This window comes from Gobio gobio, assembly GCF_949357685.1.
Source record: "Gobio gobio genome assembly, chromosome: 11".
NCBI lineage: Eukaryota > Metazoa > Chordata > Actinopteri > Cypriniformes > Gobionidae > Gobio > Gobio gobio.
Window position 1 is genome coordinate 11,495,606 of NC_137104.1, and position 17,863 is coordinate 11,513,468.

At 38.6% G+C, this 17,863-nt stretch overlaps 1 protein-coding gene across 1 annotated transcript in view; it reads left to right on the forward strand.

The window, feature by feature from the left end:
* Positions 1–17,412, forward strand: part of adgrb2 (adhesion G protein-coupled receptor B2) — a 498,704-nt gene extending 481,292 nt beyond the window's left edge. Inside the window, 4 exon segments of the mRNA XM_079829044.1 lie at positions 7,233–7,241; positions 7,243–7,284; positions 13,706–13,759; positions 17,107–17,412. Of these exon segments, the coding sequence (XP_079685170.1) occupies positions 7,233–7,241; positions 7,243–7,284; positions 13,706–13,759; positions 17,107–17,283 (282 nt within the window). The 3' untranslated portion in view covers positions 17,284–17,412.
* The last annotated feature ends 451 nt before the right edge of the window (positions 17,413–17,863 follow it).

The following is a 17,863-nucleotide window of genomic DNA, read 5'->3' on the forward strand; positions in this document are numbered from 1 at the left end:
TGTAATTAGAGGTGGTTTATGCTTCTCGACAATGGGCCAGTCCTGTCAAAAACATCTGGGCTACCTAATGCTGGGTTATGTATGCAGACAAGCATCAGAGATTCGTGTTCTCACATAACAGACGATCAAACTCTTTCTATCTGCTTTTCAAATGTTTCGACGGTAGAGTCCTTCTGACAGTATTGATGAGTCATGGTGCTTTAAGCATTTGCCAATGGGAAAGCAAATGCAGCATAAAATTATTTTGATTTCATTCCGCAGGTCTTTGAATATGTTGACAATGCTATAATTACAGCCATAATGGTGTTCAAGAGAGTTTGAAAAAACAAAATTGCACATTTGTAATTATTATAATAACCCAGTGCCTATAAGCCAATCAATTAACTGGATTTCTTCTTCAGGTCAGGACTAGCGTGGATGTTGGCATAATTCATTCTAAAAGAAGCGGTTTTCACATTTATAAAGATAACTATGATCTAAAAGACATGAGTGCACTATTTATCTACCTTTACAGTGGATCCTGCTGGATTCATAGCCATTCAACAAGGCAGAGCTTTTCCCTCAAGACCAGTCTACCTCATGAAAACACATCTACCTCATAAACTAAAGCTGTGCCTAAAAAGTGCAATGTCAGTAGTCTTTAAAACCCTCTAACAATCCGGCCACCTTCACAGGTTCCTCCTCCACCTCCACCGCGACAATCCGAGCCTTTAACACGGAGAATGAGCTTCGTTTACAAAGAGAGCCAACGTAAGCATGTCAACCAGACCCCGTATTCCCAGCCCCGTGTGAGAGGGCCTTGATTTATAGAGGCTCTCATTGGTGCCGTGTAAATCCTGTAGAGTCCAAGAGGTGTAGAGGACTAAATGTTGGGTGTTTTCTCAAAGTAGGTCGTGTTTTTCCGTGCTAGCTCGCCGTGGAATATTCCCTGCGATGTTGTGATGTACTGCTGTAAATTGTGCTTGTGCTATTTTAAACCCTTTCTTTAACATTTATTAAAACAAAACCATGAATATAAATTCATATAAACCACAAAAGTTACAATTTTAAAAGATCATAAACACGTACAATCTAATTTTGATCAATGTGGCCACACATCTGCATTAAAATCGAGAATGAGCCAGATCGGTATACGGTAAGTAAGCATATACTCTTCCAGCAACAAGGTGATTCCGATGTAGCGCGTTCGGTCAGAACCATGTCATGTGTGGGCCGGTAAAGAGATGAGTGTAAATTCGGGAAATATCTAAGCCATTTTTCCCCTCCTGTCTTATTCTAGACTTGACTTTTATCCTATTAGATCATTCTAACAGCTGGTGAGGACAGTGAGCTTAGTGGGTCTCTAACACATCCAAAAACGGCACTCACCATTCCATCTAATCGTCTTTCTCTCTATTTTCCTCCTACATACTCTGACTTCAATCTCTCGTTCGTACCACGGGTTCACTTCGTCTCATTATTTTTTTCTTCTTCTATGGGGACAGTGGAGGCGCCTTAGTCACTTGCAGTCCGTTAAATTGCACATGTTAGTGCGAATGGAGCTTGATGCAGTTTGAAAGGCAGTTAACCTCTAAGTGAAGATGCTGGCTGGGCTGATAGCTGTAGCGGAGCACCCCATATGGTCCCAAATGGATGAAGGACTGGTACCCTGTGTTCAATCTATTCATGCTAATGGGGCTCCTACAAATGAACACAGCGGGGAAGTTGAGAGCAGAGGAAGGCAACAGTCTGGCTCTTGAAATATGCATTAACAGAAAACTTCTGCTCTTACTCCCACTGACTGTTGTATGAAAGGGTAAACATCATAAATATATGCAAAGGCTTGGTAATTATAAAAGATTTGAACAAGCCCAAGACTAAGTATTAAACTTACTGTAGGCACGTAACCCGCATTTGTGCAATGGACACGACTGATGCTTCAAATTATGCATTTCTAGGCATTTTTCTTCTGATGCAACGGATGATGAAACCTCAAACTTCCTTGGAAGGAGGAGGATTGATAGTAAAATGTATGGTTTTTGGAAGTAAAAAGTATGAATTGCCATATCCTCCTGGGACCCAGAATTTTTATTTTTTTGTTGTTGTATTTTTTCTTGTCATTACATTGTTTAGAGCTTAAATTAATGGGGGGAAAAACATTTTTGAAAAATTATATTTTATTCATATGTTATGATATGTCCTCTGTAGTTGACACCAGAACTCAGTTGTTTAAAAATAAAATGACATTAAATTGCATGTATAGGCAAAAACAATGGCATTTATTTTCAATTCACCAATCAATTTTTAGGTTTCAGGATTTTTTTTAAACAAACTTTGATTAAAAAGATGATTCTCGGCTATGATATGAAAGAGTTAACGGAATGCATTGATATAGCCTACCATTTTACTTTATGAAATATGTGGGTAAAATGGCCATACTTGGATTTTCCCATTCAATGCAATGTATCTATACACTGCATCTAATTTGAATATTAATGTGCTCTTGGTGCAACATGTAATGAAAATAAAAGTATAAAAATGGGGGTAATAATTGGCAACATTTTCATAATAATATCTAATATTTCATAGGAATATTGATATGTAATTTATTTCCCTATTCACTTGTTGTGTCTCCAAAATGCCTGATAAACATGATTTAAGTCCTGGCATCCTCTACAGTGGACATTTATGAAATCAATGCCCTGTTTTGTAACAGAAAGTCATATTTTGATTAGAAATCCCATATCATTTCCCTGAGATTTTAATTTATAACAAACAATTTGAAAATTAATCTGATTTAAATTATAATTACAGCATATTATCATATTTCCATAAGAGTGCTAAACATTAATGTCAGCCATTTTTAAAGACCAAGAAGAAGTTGTTGTCCTGGTGAAACCTCCAAACATTTGATATATCTGCAATCTCTGTGTTTACATCCAGAGACTTAAAGCTACACTGTGTAACTTTTTTAGTTTATTCTTAGCTAAAAACACTTAGTTCTTTCAAAAATATATGTGCTCATTGATGTATATTTACTTCTTTCAAGTATAATAAAGTATTCTCGTAAGTTTATAATATGCCATTGAAAATACAAACGTGAGGGGTTCGAATACGGGTCGCCATGTTGCCCCTCCATCTTGAAAGTACATTAGCCAAAGAGGGACATACCTTTTCGCGTTTTAACACTCGATGGCACCGTGTCGAATGTGGACGAGGTCGAACTGGAAGCCATGTTAATCTTGGACTAAATCGGCCACCGTAGGAGTTAAAACGAAATCAAAATTGAGAAGAACAGAAACTAATATTCACTGGATGTACAACCCTGTTTGTTGTTAGGGTGACAAAAAGTGTTAAAAGTTAAATTTTTAGGCTCGTCAAAGTCAAAGCCAGAATGATTGAGAGGCCAACATGGATTTGTCGCCATTTGTAAATCATGGCCATGATATATATTTTTTGTGCTCATCATTTGCACACTTCGTAGAGTCGAGACCGGAATATCTTTAGTTTTTTTGGGTGAGGTCTTTAGACCTTAGAAACCATCTTGCAACACCAACAATATTTGTTGTTGCAAATTATTCATGGTATAATACATTATGACTTTTTTTTTTATATATATGCAGCTAAAATATGTATCCTACTTAAGTTGAGTCACCTACTTAAATTACTGGTGTTAAAGGCCTTCATCTACCATTAGAAAGTTCAATTCAAAGCATGATTTCATTTTGTGACCCCTATCAACGTGTGCTAATCAAACTGCTTCCTAGTACAAATGGCTCATTAAAACTTTCAAAACCCCATAGCACTGATAATGTATAATAACAGTGCGAGGTGGTCTCATGAATCTAATACTGTAATTGTCTTGCTTTAAAGGTTATGCTCTTAACGTTTATCAGTACTCGCACAGAGTGTGTTGTATGATTATAAGCGTGTGTTAGTGTGTTTACCTAATCTTAGCGTGTTTGGTTATGCCTCGATGCAACTGTTTCCCTGCAGTTGAGTTGAATTATTTGTATCAGAGCCCAACCGTGAAGAAATAATTTGCTGAAGTGAGGGGCGAGTAGCAGATGTATGTTTTCCGCGACATTCACCCTCTCCTCTAGTTTCCTCATTTGTTGGAGCTTCATATAGAGACCTTTAAGGCATTAATTGACTAATTAACAGATTTTTTTGCGTCTTGTGTTTGTCTTTTGTCCACACAAAATTAGCCCCAAAATGATATTTTCTTTACAAAGTATTGTGTTGACCGAACTTGGAGCAGATGCACCATCAAACAGCTTAATGAAGGGGCTTAATACTGGGATGGGACTCTTACACACACACACACACACACACACACACACACACACACACACACACACAGCAAAATGCTAATTTGCAGTCTGTGCCAATTAAGACATAATTAGTGAGATATGTCATGTCTGCAGATTTCGCCTTGCTGGGCTCTGTTCTTGCTGTATTGTAGCTCAGCTCATATCTGGATCATGGCATAGAAGGGATAATATTAATTTTAGTGACAGTTTTGTGTCTATTTTGCCCTTTTGTGGTTCTTTTAACATTGAGCAGAGTAGAATAGATTACAGACTATTAGCCAAGCTGACATAATGCAGTATAACTCAGCAATGGTTGTCGTGGCAGAGAGACCAGATAAGGCTTTTAGCGCATTATCCTTAATACATAATGTATGACTTTATAATGGAGGGAACACAGGGGTCATGTATGCAATGAAAGTGACCGTACACGTCAACATTTATTGTGGTTATCCAATCATATTTAATACTGTATAGAAGTTCACTGTATTTCACTGAAAAAAATGGTCTAATCTGTACATTATAGCAACATTCTAGCCATTTATTCTGGTTTGGAGACCCCAAAGCTCACTGATAGCTCCTTCTTGTCCTGGAATGTTTCAATGTAGAGGGGAGAATTCACTAAGCTTGCGATTTTATATGCACATGTTGTCTGTGTTGTTTTAGCATCTGTTCATTAAAGAAATCATGCAAATCAGGTAAAAAATATGAACATTTTAATTCGAATTCAAAGCAAGCATGCCCCCAAAAATGGCGGTTAACACAATTTGCATGACACTATTGTTCATTTTGAAAAGTTTTGAGTGTCAAATTGTCATTTGATCATCTTTTGATAAATTACTGGCAAAAGTGCCGCAACTGTTTAGTGAATTTATTGTGCTTTCAAGTCCTCCCGTGAAGTTCATATTTACGAGTTGGGAAGTTATGTTTACGTTGTCAGGTGACCCTAGTTCAAGTCAATTTTGCAATAGGGCAAGGTTTTTTAACTCTATTTCTAGACAATGAAGAACAAAGATTGTGCATCAGGTGTGTTTTGCTTTAGTTATGAAGCCACTGTACACTTTATTATTACATATATTTTTATATGTGACCCTGGACCACAAAACCAGTCATGAGTTGCACAGGTATATTAATGGAAATATCCAACAATACATTGTATGGGTCAAAATAAAGTAAAGCAAGGATATTAAGTAAAGATCATTGTAGTAAACGATGTTTGTACAGGAAGAAGGAGGCGGGAACCGGCGGACATTCAAAATATTTAATCAAAATAAAGACAAAATAAAATGGCGGCGGCAGCCCCTCGCGGTCGACTGCCGCCTACATACAAACACAAATGAAAATAAAAAGCTGCAGCCCCTCACGGACGACTGCAGCGAACACAAAATAAAACATAACACAAAACCCAGGCCTGGTCCTCTCTCGTCCCTCACTGTCGTCGCTCCTCCTTTATACTCCCTCACTCCTCCGCAAGGGCCGAGATCGCTGCGGCTCGCAGCTGGCGCTCATCCTCTCTGATGAGCGCCGCCTCGTCCCGCCATCACGGTCCCTCGGCCTCGCTGCTCGCCACAATCATGTTCCATGAAGATATTTTGTAAATTTCCTACCGTAAATATATCAGAAATGTATTATAATTAGTAATATGCGTTGCTAAAGACTTCATTTGGACAACTTTAAAGGCGCTTTTCTCAATATTTAGACTTTTTTACACCCACAAATTCCAGATTTTCAAATAGTTGAATCTCGGCCAGATCTTTCAGATGAAAAAAAAATTTACCTTGTGACTGGTTTTGTGGTCCAGGGTCACATATTACAATGATATTACCAGGGTTGCCAGGTTTGCGTATCAAAACTGGCCCAACTTCTATTCAAACCCACCCATTCATGGGCAAAACTATCCCAATCGCATTCCGGGAGGGCTCCCTGGTAAAAATTGTGTCCCGGGGCGTAAAAATCGTGTTACGAATGTAACGGACGTAGGCCAGTAAGAACTGCATGTAAACCTCACTCCCCAGGCCTCAAAATGCACTCTAGTTTCTGACGATAGAGGCTGTGATCCTTAACGTCCTTGTTAGCGCTCCAGCCTCTCACACCAGAGACCCCGTTTCGAATCTCGCTCAGAGCAGGTTGAGTAGGACCGGTAACATGTGGTGCCGTGACCTGGATGGGAGTGAGGTTTAGGGGGTGAGTGTAATGGACTTAGGCCAGTAAGAGCTGTGCTTGTAAACCTCACTCCACTGATCTCAAAAGGCACTAGAGAGACTGGCACTAGAGGCTGCGGTCTTTAGTATCCTTGTTAGCACGCCCGCCTCCCAAGCCAGAGATCCCAGTTCAAATCCCTAGCTTGTTTTGTTGAAATAAAAAAGCCTGACAATGTCACTGCTAAATACCTATTAGTACTGTGGTATTCCGCCATGTTTCTCACTGACACACCCCCAACTCGCATTGGGGGGCTTCAAAGAAAATTCAGAGTTTCCCACTCATATTTACGACTTTGTGGTGGCGTTCATGTGCATTCAACTCGTAAATATGATCTTTCTGACATGACTTGAACGCACCTTTACCCCAGGCACTCATCTCTGACAGAGGCCTTGTCATTCTATCCTGCTTCCTCTTCTGTGTTGCACACCCATGTTGTTTTACTCAATCTATTCACTCTAAAAAAAATGATGGGTTGTTTCAACCCATGTTTGGGTCAAATATGGACAAACCCAACCGTTGAGTTTAAAATTCTACTTGAAAAATTTTAACCAGTGTTTGGGTTTGTCCATCTTTGACCTTCTTTTTTTTTAGAATGAGTGTAAAAGTCTTTTTCTTTGGGTTTTTTTACGTACTGCTTATGATTTTGTTTATTGTTGCTGCATCATTGTTTTGTTTTTGTTTTTTCATAATGCACTGCTGCCTGTCTTTCCCTGGTTTGAAACGACATGTTTTCTGTCATAGTTTGACTGTAGCCAGGCAGTCAGCAGACCCATGGGCGACAAACAGAGAAAAGGTAACAAAAAAACTCTCATCCTGAGAGCATTGTGTCTGAGCCACAGCATAGTGTTTCTTTTTGTCCTTTCCAACCTATAGTCTCCATAGAAACTTCTAGACCAGTACAGAACTCCCACAGCGACTAAACTTGCTCTCCCCCGCTGCCCTGCTGCTGTAGACACTCCTCCTTTTTCATCTTTCCTTTGCTTCATTGTGCAACAGTAGACTTCTCTGACCTGTGCTTTCTCATTTGTGTGCTGGACACATACTGTAGGTTGTGGTCACTGCTGTGTTTCTGTATCTTCCTTGCTTTCTGCACTTGACTATAGTCCTTGAATCCAAAGAGTGTCTTTATGTAGAGGATAGATACAGATCTCTGTAGAAACATAAATGGCAAATATTTCTTGTGTAAAAAGAAGGAATTCCTAGATGGAATTATGACTGAATGTTATGCAGGACAGTATTAGGAAAATCAAAGGAGTGATTTGAATATTAGTACTTTAATTTTCTTATGCATCATCAGCTCTCTGACTAGTTCAGACACATTGGCTGCGTCCAAAATCGCATACTCTCTTGAGTAGGTAATTAGTTTGAATAAGTAATTAATTTTTTGGTATGAGTGTGTGTAGTACGAATGTAATTTCGATATACTACATTCGCCATGTTTTCCTTATCATGTGACCTACGTGCCATTCACAAATCCTCTCCCGTGGCCTCATGGGATTATTAAGTGTCCATCATATGCACACTTCTGCATCATGCCAGAAGTAGTAGGTCATCTGGGTACTCTTTTATGAGTACTGTGAATTCGGACATGCTTCTTTTGTGACATACTGCTTTTTGCCTACTATATAGTAGGGAAGTATGTGATTTCGGATGCAGCCACACATGACCACTTTCAGGAGAGAGAAAAGAGAGAGATGAGAGAGGGATTTCCATCATTAAACACTATAAGAATCCATAATGTTCTCTATAAGGACAACGTACAGAATTTTTTAAGACAGAATAGCTCTTTTTCAACACATTTACACATGTTCATATTATATAAAGAGTTCATACTATAAAGGAAGGTTACTGTCACGATTCACCAGTGAGAGACTGTCATTCCATCTAGGCTACATTTCCCATAATCCTTTGCCCAGACTCATCATCACTTATTGTTACACCTGCGTCGCATTTCCCTGTTTACCTCACCCTATATAAGCCTGGTTATCTCAGTCATTCTTTGCGAAGTCTTGTTTGTTGTATAACTGCATTTCTGAGCCTACTGCTCTGAGACACAAAGGCTGAGAATCCAAACGCAGCTTTATTAAAGGATAATCCACAATCATAATAAAAATAAAACTGGCAAAAGGTCATACACATGCAAACAGTCCAAACAGGCAAACAAGACAGGAGAGACAGGCAAAAGGGTAATCTACAGAACAGGCAAGTAATCCCAAAACCAAGAGACAAGAAACCAGGGAAAACGTTCAGAAATGCAGTCTAGATGGAATGGCAGTCCGGGATGGAGTGCCCTCTGGTGGTAATCAGTGGTACTCTCACTGGTAAATCATGACAGTTACGTTGGAAATGTAATTGACCTATCGGTAAGCCCCGCCCCCCTTAGTTACTGTTACTAACTCGGACAAACAAACGGAGTTGCTATATCTTACAGTGACAGCTGTCAGTGTGAAAACCTTATCCCAAGATGTTTTTGGACACAGAATGTAGCGTATACCCCGTCCGAATGATGGCCAAACTTAACTGATGGTTTATCAAGTTTATTACGTCGTTTTTCACTCAAAAAAATCATCGTAAGAGCTGAACAAACAAAGTATAAGTGCGCATTAACGTCTCATTCACAAACTCTCTCTCTCTAGCCCTCTCTCCGTGGCATTACCATTAACATACACAGCAAATGACACAAAAACACTTACAGTAAACAAACATATACACAGACCTTATGCCTTTTCAGGGGTGCAGTTAATAACTGGTAAACTTTGTATCTGCAAAACAACTCCGATAAACTGCGTGCAAGCTCTCCCTTTACTACCCGTTGACTATAACACCCGTCAAAATGGGAGTCCTCCTTATAAGACAGATAATGCAGACCCTTAAACATATCTAAACTCACAGAAATAAAATGGGAATAAAATAAATATGGTGAGAGATTAATTTGGAAGCGATGGTTTACAGATCTCAATGCAAACGGGAGAAGCCTGTTGTTACGATAGCAGATAATAACATCCAGGATCAACACTGTTCATGTACCGCAGGGTAAGATTACATAAATTCACATTTAAGACCTTCGTGTTTCTGACCTACACCGCTGCATGAGAACAGTTAACGTTAGTTATAGTTAGTCGGTTTGTACGTTAGCAGGGAATTACTAACTTTAATAGTAACTTATTTAGAGTATGACAAACAGAAAATCCTCTCAGGATCCCTGGAATCAGTGTTACAGTACCTCAGGCACGACGTTTACCATTTTTGTAGCATAAACACCATCAAAACGATGAGAGCTTCGGATTTTCCAATGCATCTCTATGGCGCTAACACCTAAAGATGCTTGAGTTCCGGTCCCAGTGCAACTGATACTCAACTGCCATTGGCTCATCGGCGTTCGATGGGAGGGGCTTACCAATAGGTCAATTGGTTACAGACAGTTGTGGAAAGAGTACTGAAAAAGCATACTAAAGTAAAAGTACTGTTACTTATCAAAAAATGTAGTGCTAGTAGGGTAAAAGTACCTGTCCTAAATACTACTCAAAGTAGGGTTAAAAAGTAGCCCTTTTAAAAGTACTCAAGAGTAGTGTATAGTGAGTATTATGCTATTAATGTTATTCCACATTATACCCTGCACATTAAAAATGTAGCTTACTCTTTTATGGATGATTCTCAGTAAGAACAAAAAAACACGAGAACACCAACACTATTTCACTATTTCTCCAAGTGTTATTTTTGAAATACAGCCATGTAATATTTGAGAAAGCCACCAATAATCTGGTAACATTTCTTTTCAAGACGCATGTACTGCTTTAATTTCAATGGATGTTTTCTCTGTAAAAAGAATACATTTCAGAAATCAGAATAGAGTAACTCAGAATTTTCACCACTGAAGTCAACCTGATTTAAATATAAATCTGATGTTTTATAAAACTTATTTGCTATATACATGGACAAAAATTTTAAATCGCCATGTGAGAACACATTAAATTAAAATATGCACTTCAATAAGCTGACAGAAAGCTGGTTAATGCGTTTACATGCGGAGCGAAATCGATGTAAGGGACAAAAATCTAGCAGTGACGATTGGTTAATGCCTAATGCACTTTGAAGCCTGGCAAACAATCAAGCTAAATGAAGTGTTTCCAGCAGATGGCACTGCAAGCTCATGCAGCGCTAACAGAATACGTACCATTTGTGCATGTATTAGAAAATGTAATATTCTGCAAACAATTTTTAGTAATTGTTTAAGGCAATTTCACAATTTCAGGCATCATACAGTAACCAGCAACAACCCCGTTCATAAAGCGCGTGTGCCTCTCACTCTAGGCTGGCTGCGACTCGCTATCATGGTCGATTTGACAGGAGCTCACACGCGTGATGCATGGAGTCACAGGACTGATTATTCGTCTTAGCCAATCACGTTGACAGGAAAAAAAATAAACATAATATAGCGACGGCAGGTTTAGGGAAAATAGCGCAGTAAAAGTACTGATACAGCACTTAAAATGTACTCAAGTAAAAGTACACTGTTTTTAAACTACTTAATAAAGTACAATTCCTGAGAAAAACTACTCAATTACAGTAACGAGAGTATTTGTAATTCGTTACTTTACACCACTGGTTACAGATTACAAGTTACCCTATTTAAAATTTAATAAGTAGTGTAACTATTTCAAGTACTTTATTAAAGTAATGTTACTGATTACATTTGATTACCTTTTGATTGCTTTTCTATCAAAGAATGATAGAAATGTTAATCATTTAACCCAGGCAGTAGTACTCCACACTGATTACTGTCAGACTTTCAAAAAGATTATAATAGTTTAATTTTAAAGCCCAGCCACCACAAAATCAGACTTTAGCACCTCTTTTTACTTTGAGGTTGTTCTGAGGTTAAATACAAATTTCTGGATGAAACGATGTTTAAAATTCCAGCACTGGAACACATTTTTATCACTTGCTATGGTGTCAACTCTCAGACAGGTTGTAGCCTAAAGCTTTCAGCAGCAATGTGGGTTGGTGTAATTGGCAGACGCTGCAAATTCAAACAAGAGAACCCATCAAAAAACAATAATAAACGGCCTTTAAATGGCAGGAGGCATCATCAAAAACAGGCAAAGCAACAAATTCATATTATTCAATATATCCTAGCTTTTTGCAGAAATATTCAGATGTACCCCCTTTGTAATTGTAACATTTTCATAAGTAACTGTAATTTAATTACACTTTTTTTCCCCTCAGTCACTTAGCGACCATACCTTACAAATCCCTGGTAATGACCAAATTTGGCACACATGAAATCAAAACCCATATATTTTTTTCCCATGATACCACAATTGTTTGATTAACATTAATAAAACTGACTATATATTAAGACCTATTGTACCACATGGATCTAAAATAATGTTACATATCATATGTTTTTCCCCAACAGTTAATCAAACGTTCCCTTAAGACATAACAGATAATGTTTGTGTGAATACTCGCCAAGACAGATATTTTGAAATTCTGTAATTCTGTGTATATGTGTATATCGCGGGCTGTCTGCTGCGTTTTTTTTGCGCACGCTTCGGATCTGTCAGTCAGCGCGAGTAAGATCCTTTTCATGGACAAATGAAAGGTACTCCTCTCAGAAAAAGTACAAATAAAGATACTTGTAGACGTTTGATTGCCATTTGATTGCCAGGAACATTGGGATCGCTAGACAATGGCTTAATTAACTCATTTTTGTGAACCTCAAAATTGAAATTTTTCACTTGATTTGCCTGTAGCTCGAAATTAGCCTGTGCGCATTCTGACTCATTTTGCCAGCATGGGTCACATATATATATATATATATATATATATATACCTGTATATAAAACTTGCGCAGAAACGTGTGCCTCATTGCTAGGACACAATATGGCCATTTCTCAATATGCGTTTTTAAACGTTCTTGCGTCATTGTGTTGTCGTTCATCATAATCAACCATTGACATTCAATTCCAATACTCAAGAATGCAATTTTTACTGTTTTATACTTTTAGTTGCTGCATATAGAGTTTCAACATACTGTGTAGAGTGTTCCAAAGGTCACTAATAAGGTTCAGTAAGCATATGCTGTCTTAGAAGTTAAGCAGCAGGGTTTTATATCTCCATGTCCCTTTTGCCTCCAAAACATCACAGATACCCCTTTTCCACCAAGGCAGTTTGAGTGCTGGTTCAGAGCCAGAGCCTAGTTTCAAATCGGTTCTTTGTCTTTCCACACCCAAAGCACCAGCTCCGAACCAGGGAAAGTTGTTCTTAAGTAGCACCAAAACATTGCTGGTCTAGAAGTAAGAACCACTTGCGTCAGGGGCTGGGGGCAGGGTTACCGTGACAAACAAAAACGAACACAAACAAACTTGTGACTGCCATTTTTGAAATAGCAGCTAATCGAGCTAATAGCTGCTCGATTGTAATCTCCGTCAATACAAATTACGGCGAGCTGCATGAATGCGTTGGATTCTCTGTGTTTTGATGCCGATGTAGGATCACAAAGTCATGTGCATCAATAGTAACACAGCTTTCGCCATTGTTGATGGAAGTTTGATATCATACGCTGATTGGCGATGCATCTCGAACAAGCCTGGTGTGTTTGTGTTTCCCGCTGCCAGTGTTGCAGAGAAAGATGAGACGTATACAGTGACGCAAGACCTGGCTCTGTGCTGACTCTCTAGTATGTGGAAAGGCAAACCGGTTCCTAGAAGGCTCGTCAGTCGAACCAACTCTGAACTGGTACTAGCACTGGCTCTGAACTAGCACCCGGGTCATTCTGGTGGAAAAGGGGTAAGAACCTCCTTCCCTTTAGCCTGCAGTGCTAAGCTTCCTCTTCCTCTACTGCAGTGTTTCAATACAGACATGTCTGACGCAGTTCATACATGCTGAAGTTAGCATTCACCTCTCTTGTCGTATGCTGAGCATAGCGCTGTTGACTTTTAAGTCCTGTCTGTCTTTGTGCAAAAGAAATATGGGGGATGGGAGTGCGCAAGCCTCCAAGATTCAATCTATAGACTCCTCCATCAAGGTAACAAAAATTCAAACAAACATCGCTTCCCCTCAGACATGCTGAGTGACTGTGATCCTCCCCCCTTTTCTCTCTCTCTTTCTCTCTTTCTCACTCGCTCTGTGCTCTCTGTCTGTCTTTCTCTCCCTCTCTGTCTCTCTTCCTTTATTTTTCTTTTCTCCCATCCTCATTTTTATTGCAACAGAGGGAAAAGCGATGGAGCATTTCGTCTGCCGGAGGTGAAAAGAATTCTTCGAGTGTAAGTAGAAAAGGCCTGACGAGGAGAGATGGAGAAAGCTAGAGGAAGTGAAGGAAGGTTGTTGCGAGTAGAGCCATTGAGAGGAAGAGAGATGGAGGGGAAAGGAAATACACAAGAGCAGCACAATCGCGTTAGCATTCTCTTAGGAATGAAGTCGGGCTCCTCTTCAGCATTAACAACACTTCTGCTCGACAAAATGTTCCTTCTTCAGCGTTTAGCATGCAAATTGGCTGCCAGATTATGCTTTTTGTATCCATTTTGCCTACTGTCATCCTGTTACATTGGGTGAATAATAATCAGGCTGCTATCGCCCCCTTGTGGATGGAAACTTGCTTATATGATGAACCAACAAGCTCGACCAGAGATTGTGAATGAGAGCCAAAAAAGAAGGCATTCAGTTTACTCTGCTTGAAAATATTGTTACAATGTGCATGCGTGAGTTTATTGTATGTGTGTGTGTGTGTGAGTGCTCATATTTTCATTTCCATGGTGACCGGCAAACCCACCCACACGGCTGGAGTTTATAAGCCTCCCCCCTTCACAAACACTCACAAACAAGAGGGAGGCAGAGAAACTTATTCTCAGTCATACCTCAGACAACTCATTTATGTGGTGTTTTCCAATCTTCCCAATCCGTCACACGGGCAATCAGCGGGCGTTTGAGCTGAGGGGGAGCCGACAGCAACCCTGTAATTGATCGCCTCAAACGTTTCGAGATATGCAGGTTCATACATCTCATTTTCAGGGGGAAGTTGGGAATACATTCGAGAGGAGGGGAATGGCGAGATTAATTCGTCAGGTCTCAACAGAGTTCTCTTCGAGAGGCCTGGCTCTGGCTGTCTCTCTTTTTTTATTCTTACGATCCTAACCCTTTATATTTCCTCACTCGCTGTGTGATTAGATTAATCTGCCCCTACTGTATAATGCAATTTAGCTAGCATTAAGAGGCCGTATAGCTGTAGGATACATCATTAGTCTCAATGGGATGGAGAGTACTATATGTGTTCTGGCCATGAAGTAATGAACACCTGGAATAGCCGGGCATAAAATGCAGCACAGACCACCACTAATGCAGATGAGCAAGTCGCTCCATATGTTGTATAGACAAGTCGTAATGTAGCAAGACTATAACGCCATTTAGTCTTTATGCTGCTGTTGTAACGTGCATTCAGGCGCAGTAAATGCGAATTACAAATGCCTGAGCACATTTCCATTAGTTACGTCCCAGACGAGATAAAATGTAGTTTTTCAGCCTTACGATCCTCCTGGCAGGTCTAAACATGACCATGGTAGTGATCTGTCAGAATACCATAGTTATGAGTGGTATTGTAATAGCATTGTACATTTGGGATCTGCTTCCTGTCAATTATTATAACTATATGTGTTGTTGTTACAGTGGTGGCTAATGTGTATGGTATAGAAATTTGTAATTTATTATATGGAAATAAACATTTGATGTATGCCCATATTGTATATACTGTATATTATCGTTGGTTAAAAAAAATACAGTAAAAGCTGTAATGTTGTGAAATATTATTACAATTTAAAATGACTAGTTTTCTATTTGAATATATTTTAAAATATTCCTTTGATCAAAGCTGAACTTTTTTAGCATCATTTTCCAGTCTTCAGTGTCACATGATCCTTCCGAAATCATTCTAATGTGCTGATTTGCTGCTAAAGAAACATTTCGTATTATTATCAATGTTGAAATATTTTTCTGGAAACCAAGATATTTTTTTTCAGGATTATTAGATAAATAGAAAGTTCAAAATAACAGCATTTATTTTATATATAAATTGTTTATATAAAAAATTATTTTATATATTATTTTATTTTTTGTTTATAACATTATAAATTTATTTACTTTCACTTTTGATCTATTTAATGCATCCTTGCTGAACACAAATATTAATAAAAAAATAAAAAAAACTTTTAGTGTATACTGTGTTAGCCACCACTGTAATAATAAAATACATTTCTAAAAAATTAAAAAAATTGTATTAACAAATTTCGGGAGGAGCACGTTCAGATAATTAAACCTCATTAAACACGAGTGGAGCACATTAATCAATTTAATCATCAGTTTTTTAGCATCCCTCCACCACCCCATCTCCTCACTTTGATTTAATAAACTGTTATTAGACTACAACACAATCCATCATACAATGCAGTCTATAGTTCTAGATAGGGCTGGACAATAATTCAATATCAATATATATCGCAATATAATTTTTTTAACGGTGATATGATTTTTAAAAACATTTCCGATATTTCGATATACATTACAGCATTTCTCTCTGACTGACGCTCAGGGGCGCAGCCGTCAGAAAGAGCAGAACACGATTGGCTACTTGCGTGATGACATACACCACAGACACGCAGACAGTGCTCCGCAGTAGTACGCTAATAAGATCCAATGCGGCAAGTTTTAACTACAAAATGAGAACCTCTGACCGCAATACAAATGTCACTAAACGAGCTTCAACAAGTTAGGAGAAACAACTCAGTGCAAGTTAATCTTCACTCTGGGGCGACTAAATAATATCTATCATTAGCCATTGGCTAATAAATGCTTAGATTTTACTCGCTGTTAGAGACTAAAAATAAGTTTAGCATAGATATATTTTCACTCACTGAACACTCAGAGAAACTGTTTCGCTCTCCGTCAAGCGATTTGTCTATTTCAGTTCAACTCAACGGATGAGCAGCGTACCTGTATTTGACGTACTGTAAATCGATTTGACATCACTAATATAAATAAAATAGTATATCAGTCTGGCGAGTAAATAAAAAAATGTACTAGCCAATGGCGATTATATAGCAGTTCCACTTTTGTTTTAATCAATATTAAGGATATTATCAGCCTACGCTATAGTTTAAAGATATTGACGTGATTTCACATTTCTTGTTTGTATGAAGGCTAAATACAAATAAAAGGTGAACATTAATTTATTTGTACCGTTTTTATTTCTAAAATATTGTATAGTTTTATAGTAGGAGGTTTCATAGACTTGGCACATTTATATTTCAGAAGTTTGTAGGTACAGACATCTGTTGTCTTGGCAATTTTTCTGAGGCTTTTATATCATATCGATATGGGAATTATATCGTATCGACCAAAATTAAGAAATATATCATGATATAAATTTTAGCCGTATCATCCAGCCCTTGTTCTAGACTATCTCTATCACAGGGGGATACTCTGGGTTCGGGCAAAAATTCAGAGCTTACCATGCTTACCATGATAATTTTTGTAAGTGAATGTTTGAGGTTAAATTAGGTGAGCAATGTTCAGGTTTTCATTTTCTTTCTTTTTTTTCGCCCTCTTGTATGTACATATTCAGGACAAGTCCACCACAGATGACCAGCGATCTTGGGACAGCTTTAAGACCATGATCCCTGAGCAGACGTGTGTCTCCAGTGAACATAAGGACAGACTGGAGTTGCGCAGTAAACCCTGGGACACATCCTCCGCCAACACACCTGACACATCCGAAGGAGACTTCCAGACTGAAGTGTGAAGAGAACACACACCTAAAACTAACTGAGAGACATCTAAACCCTCTTACGTACTCACGCTGTCAGTGATCTTCAGCAAGACGTCTTCTAAAGGATTCTGTACTTGTTTACAGATGTGAGGACCGACCAGACTCAGAGATGAAGAGTGCTCGCTTCTATATTTTCACACAGAGACATTAAATGACAATGAGTGGGGCCTGGAGAGTATGGTAAAACATTTTTAACAAACTGTTTCCTGTCTTGATTTTACTCCAGAAAGGATTCTCTTTCACCTGTTTGATGATTTGGGAATTTAAAAAATAATATTTCTGCACCCTACTTTTTTATAGAGGAACGAGAGAAAAAAATCCGTACTGATGATTCGCACACTGTTTAATAACCCCTTAGGGTTTTTCTTTCCTCCTTTCTGTCTTCTCATTCCTTGGATGGTTGGAGTTCCGTTTCCCTTTTTCTTGCTTTGTTTTTCAGGCGAGAGGAAGTTTTGAAAGCGTTCATTAATATGTGCCATCCTCTGCTTTTTTGTGTCTCTGCATCAGGCGTACTGTACTCATATGCTTATTTTAGGTTTGCATTTTTGTGTCC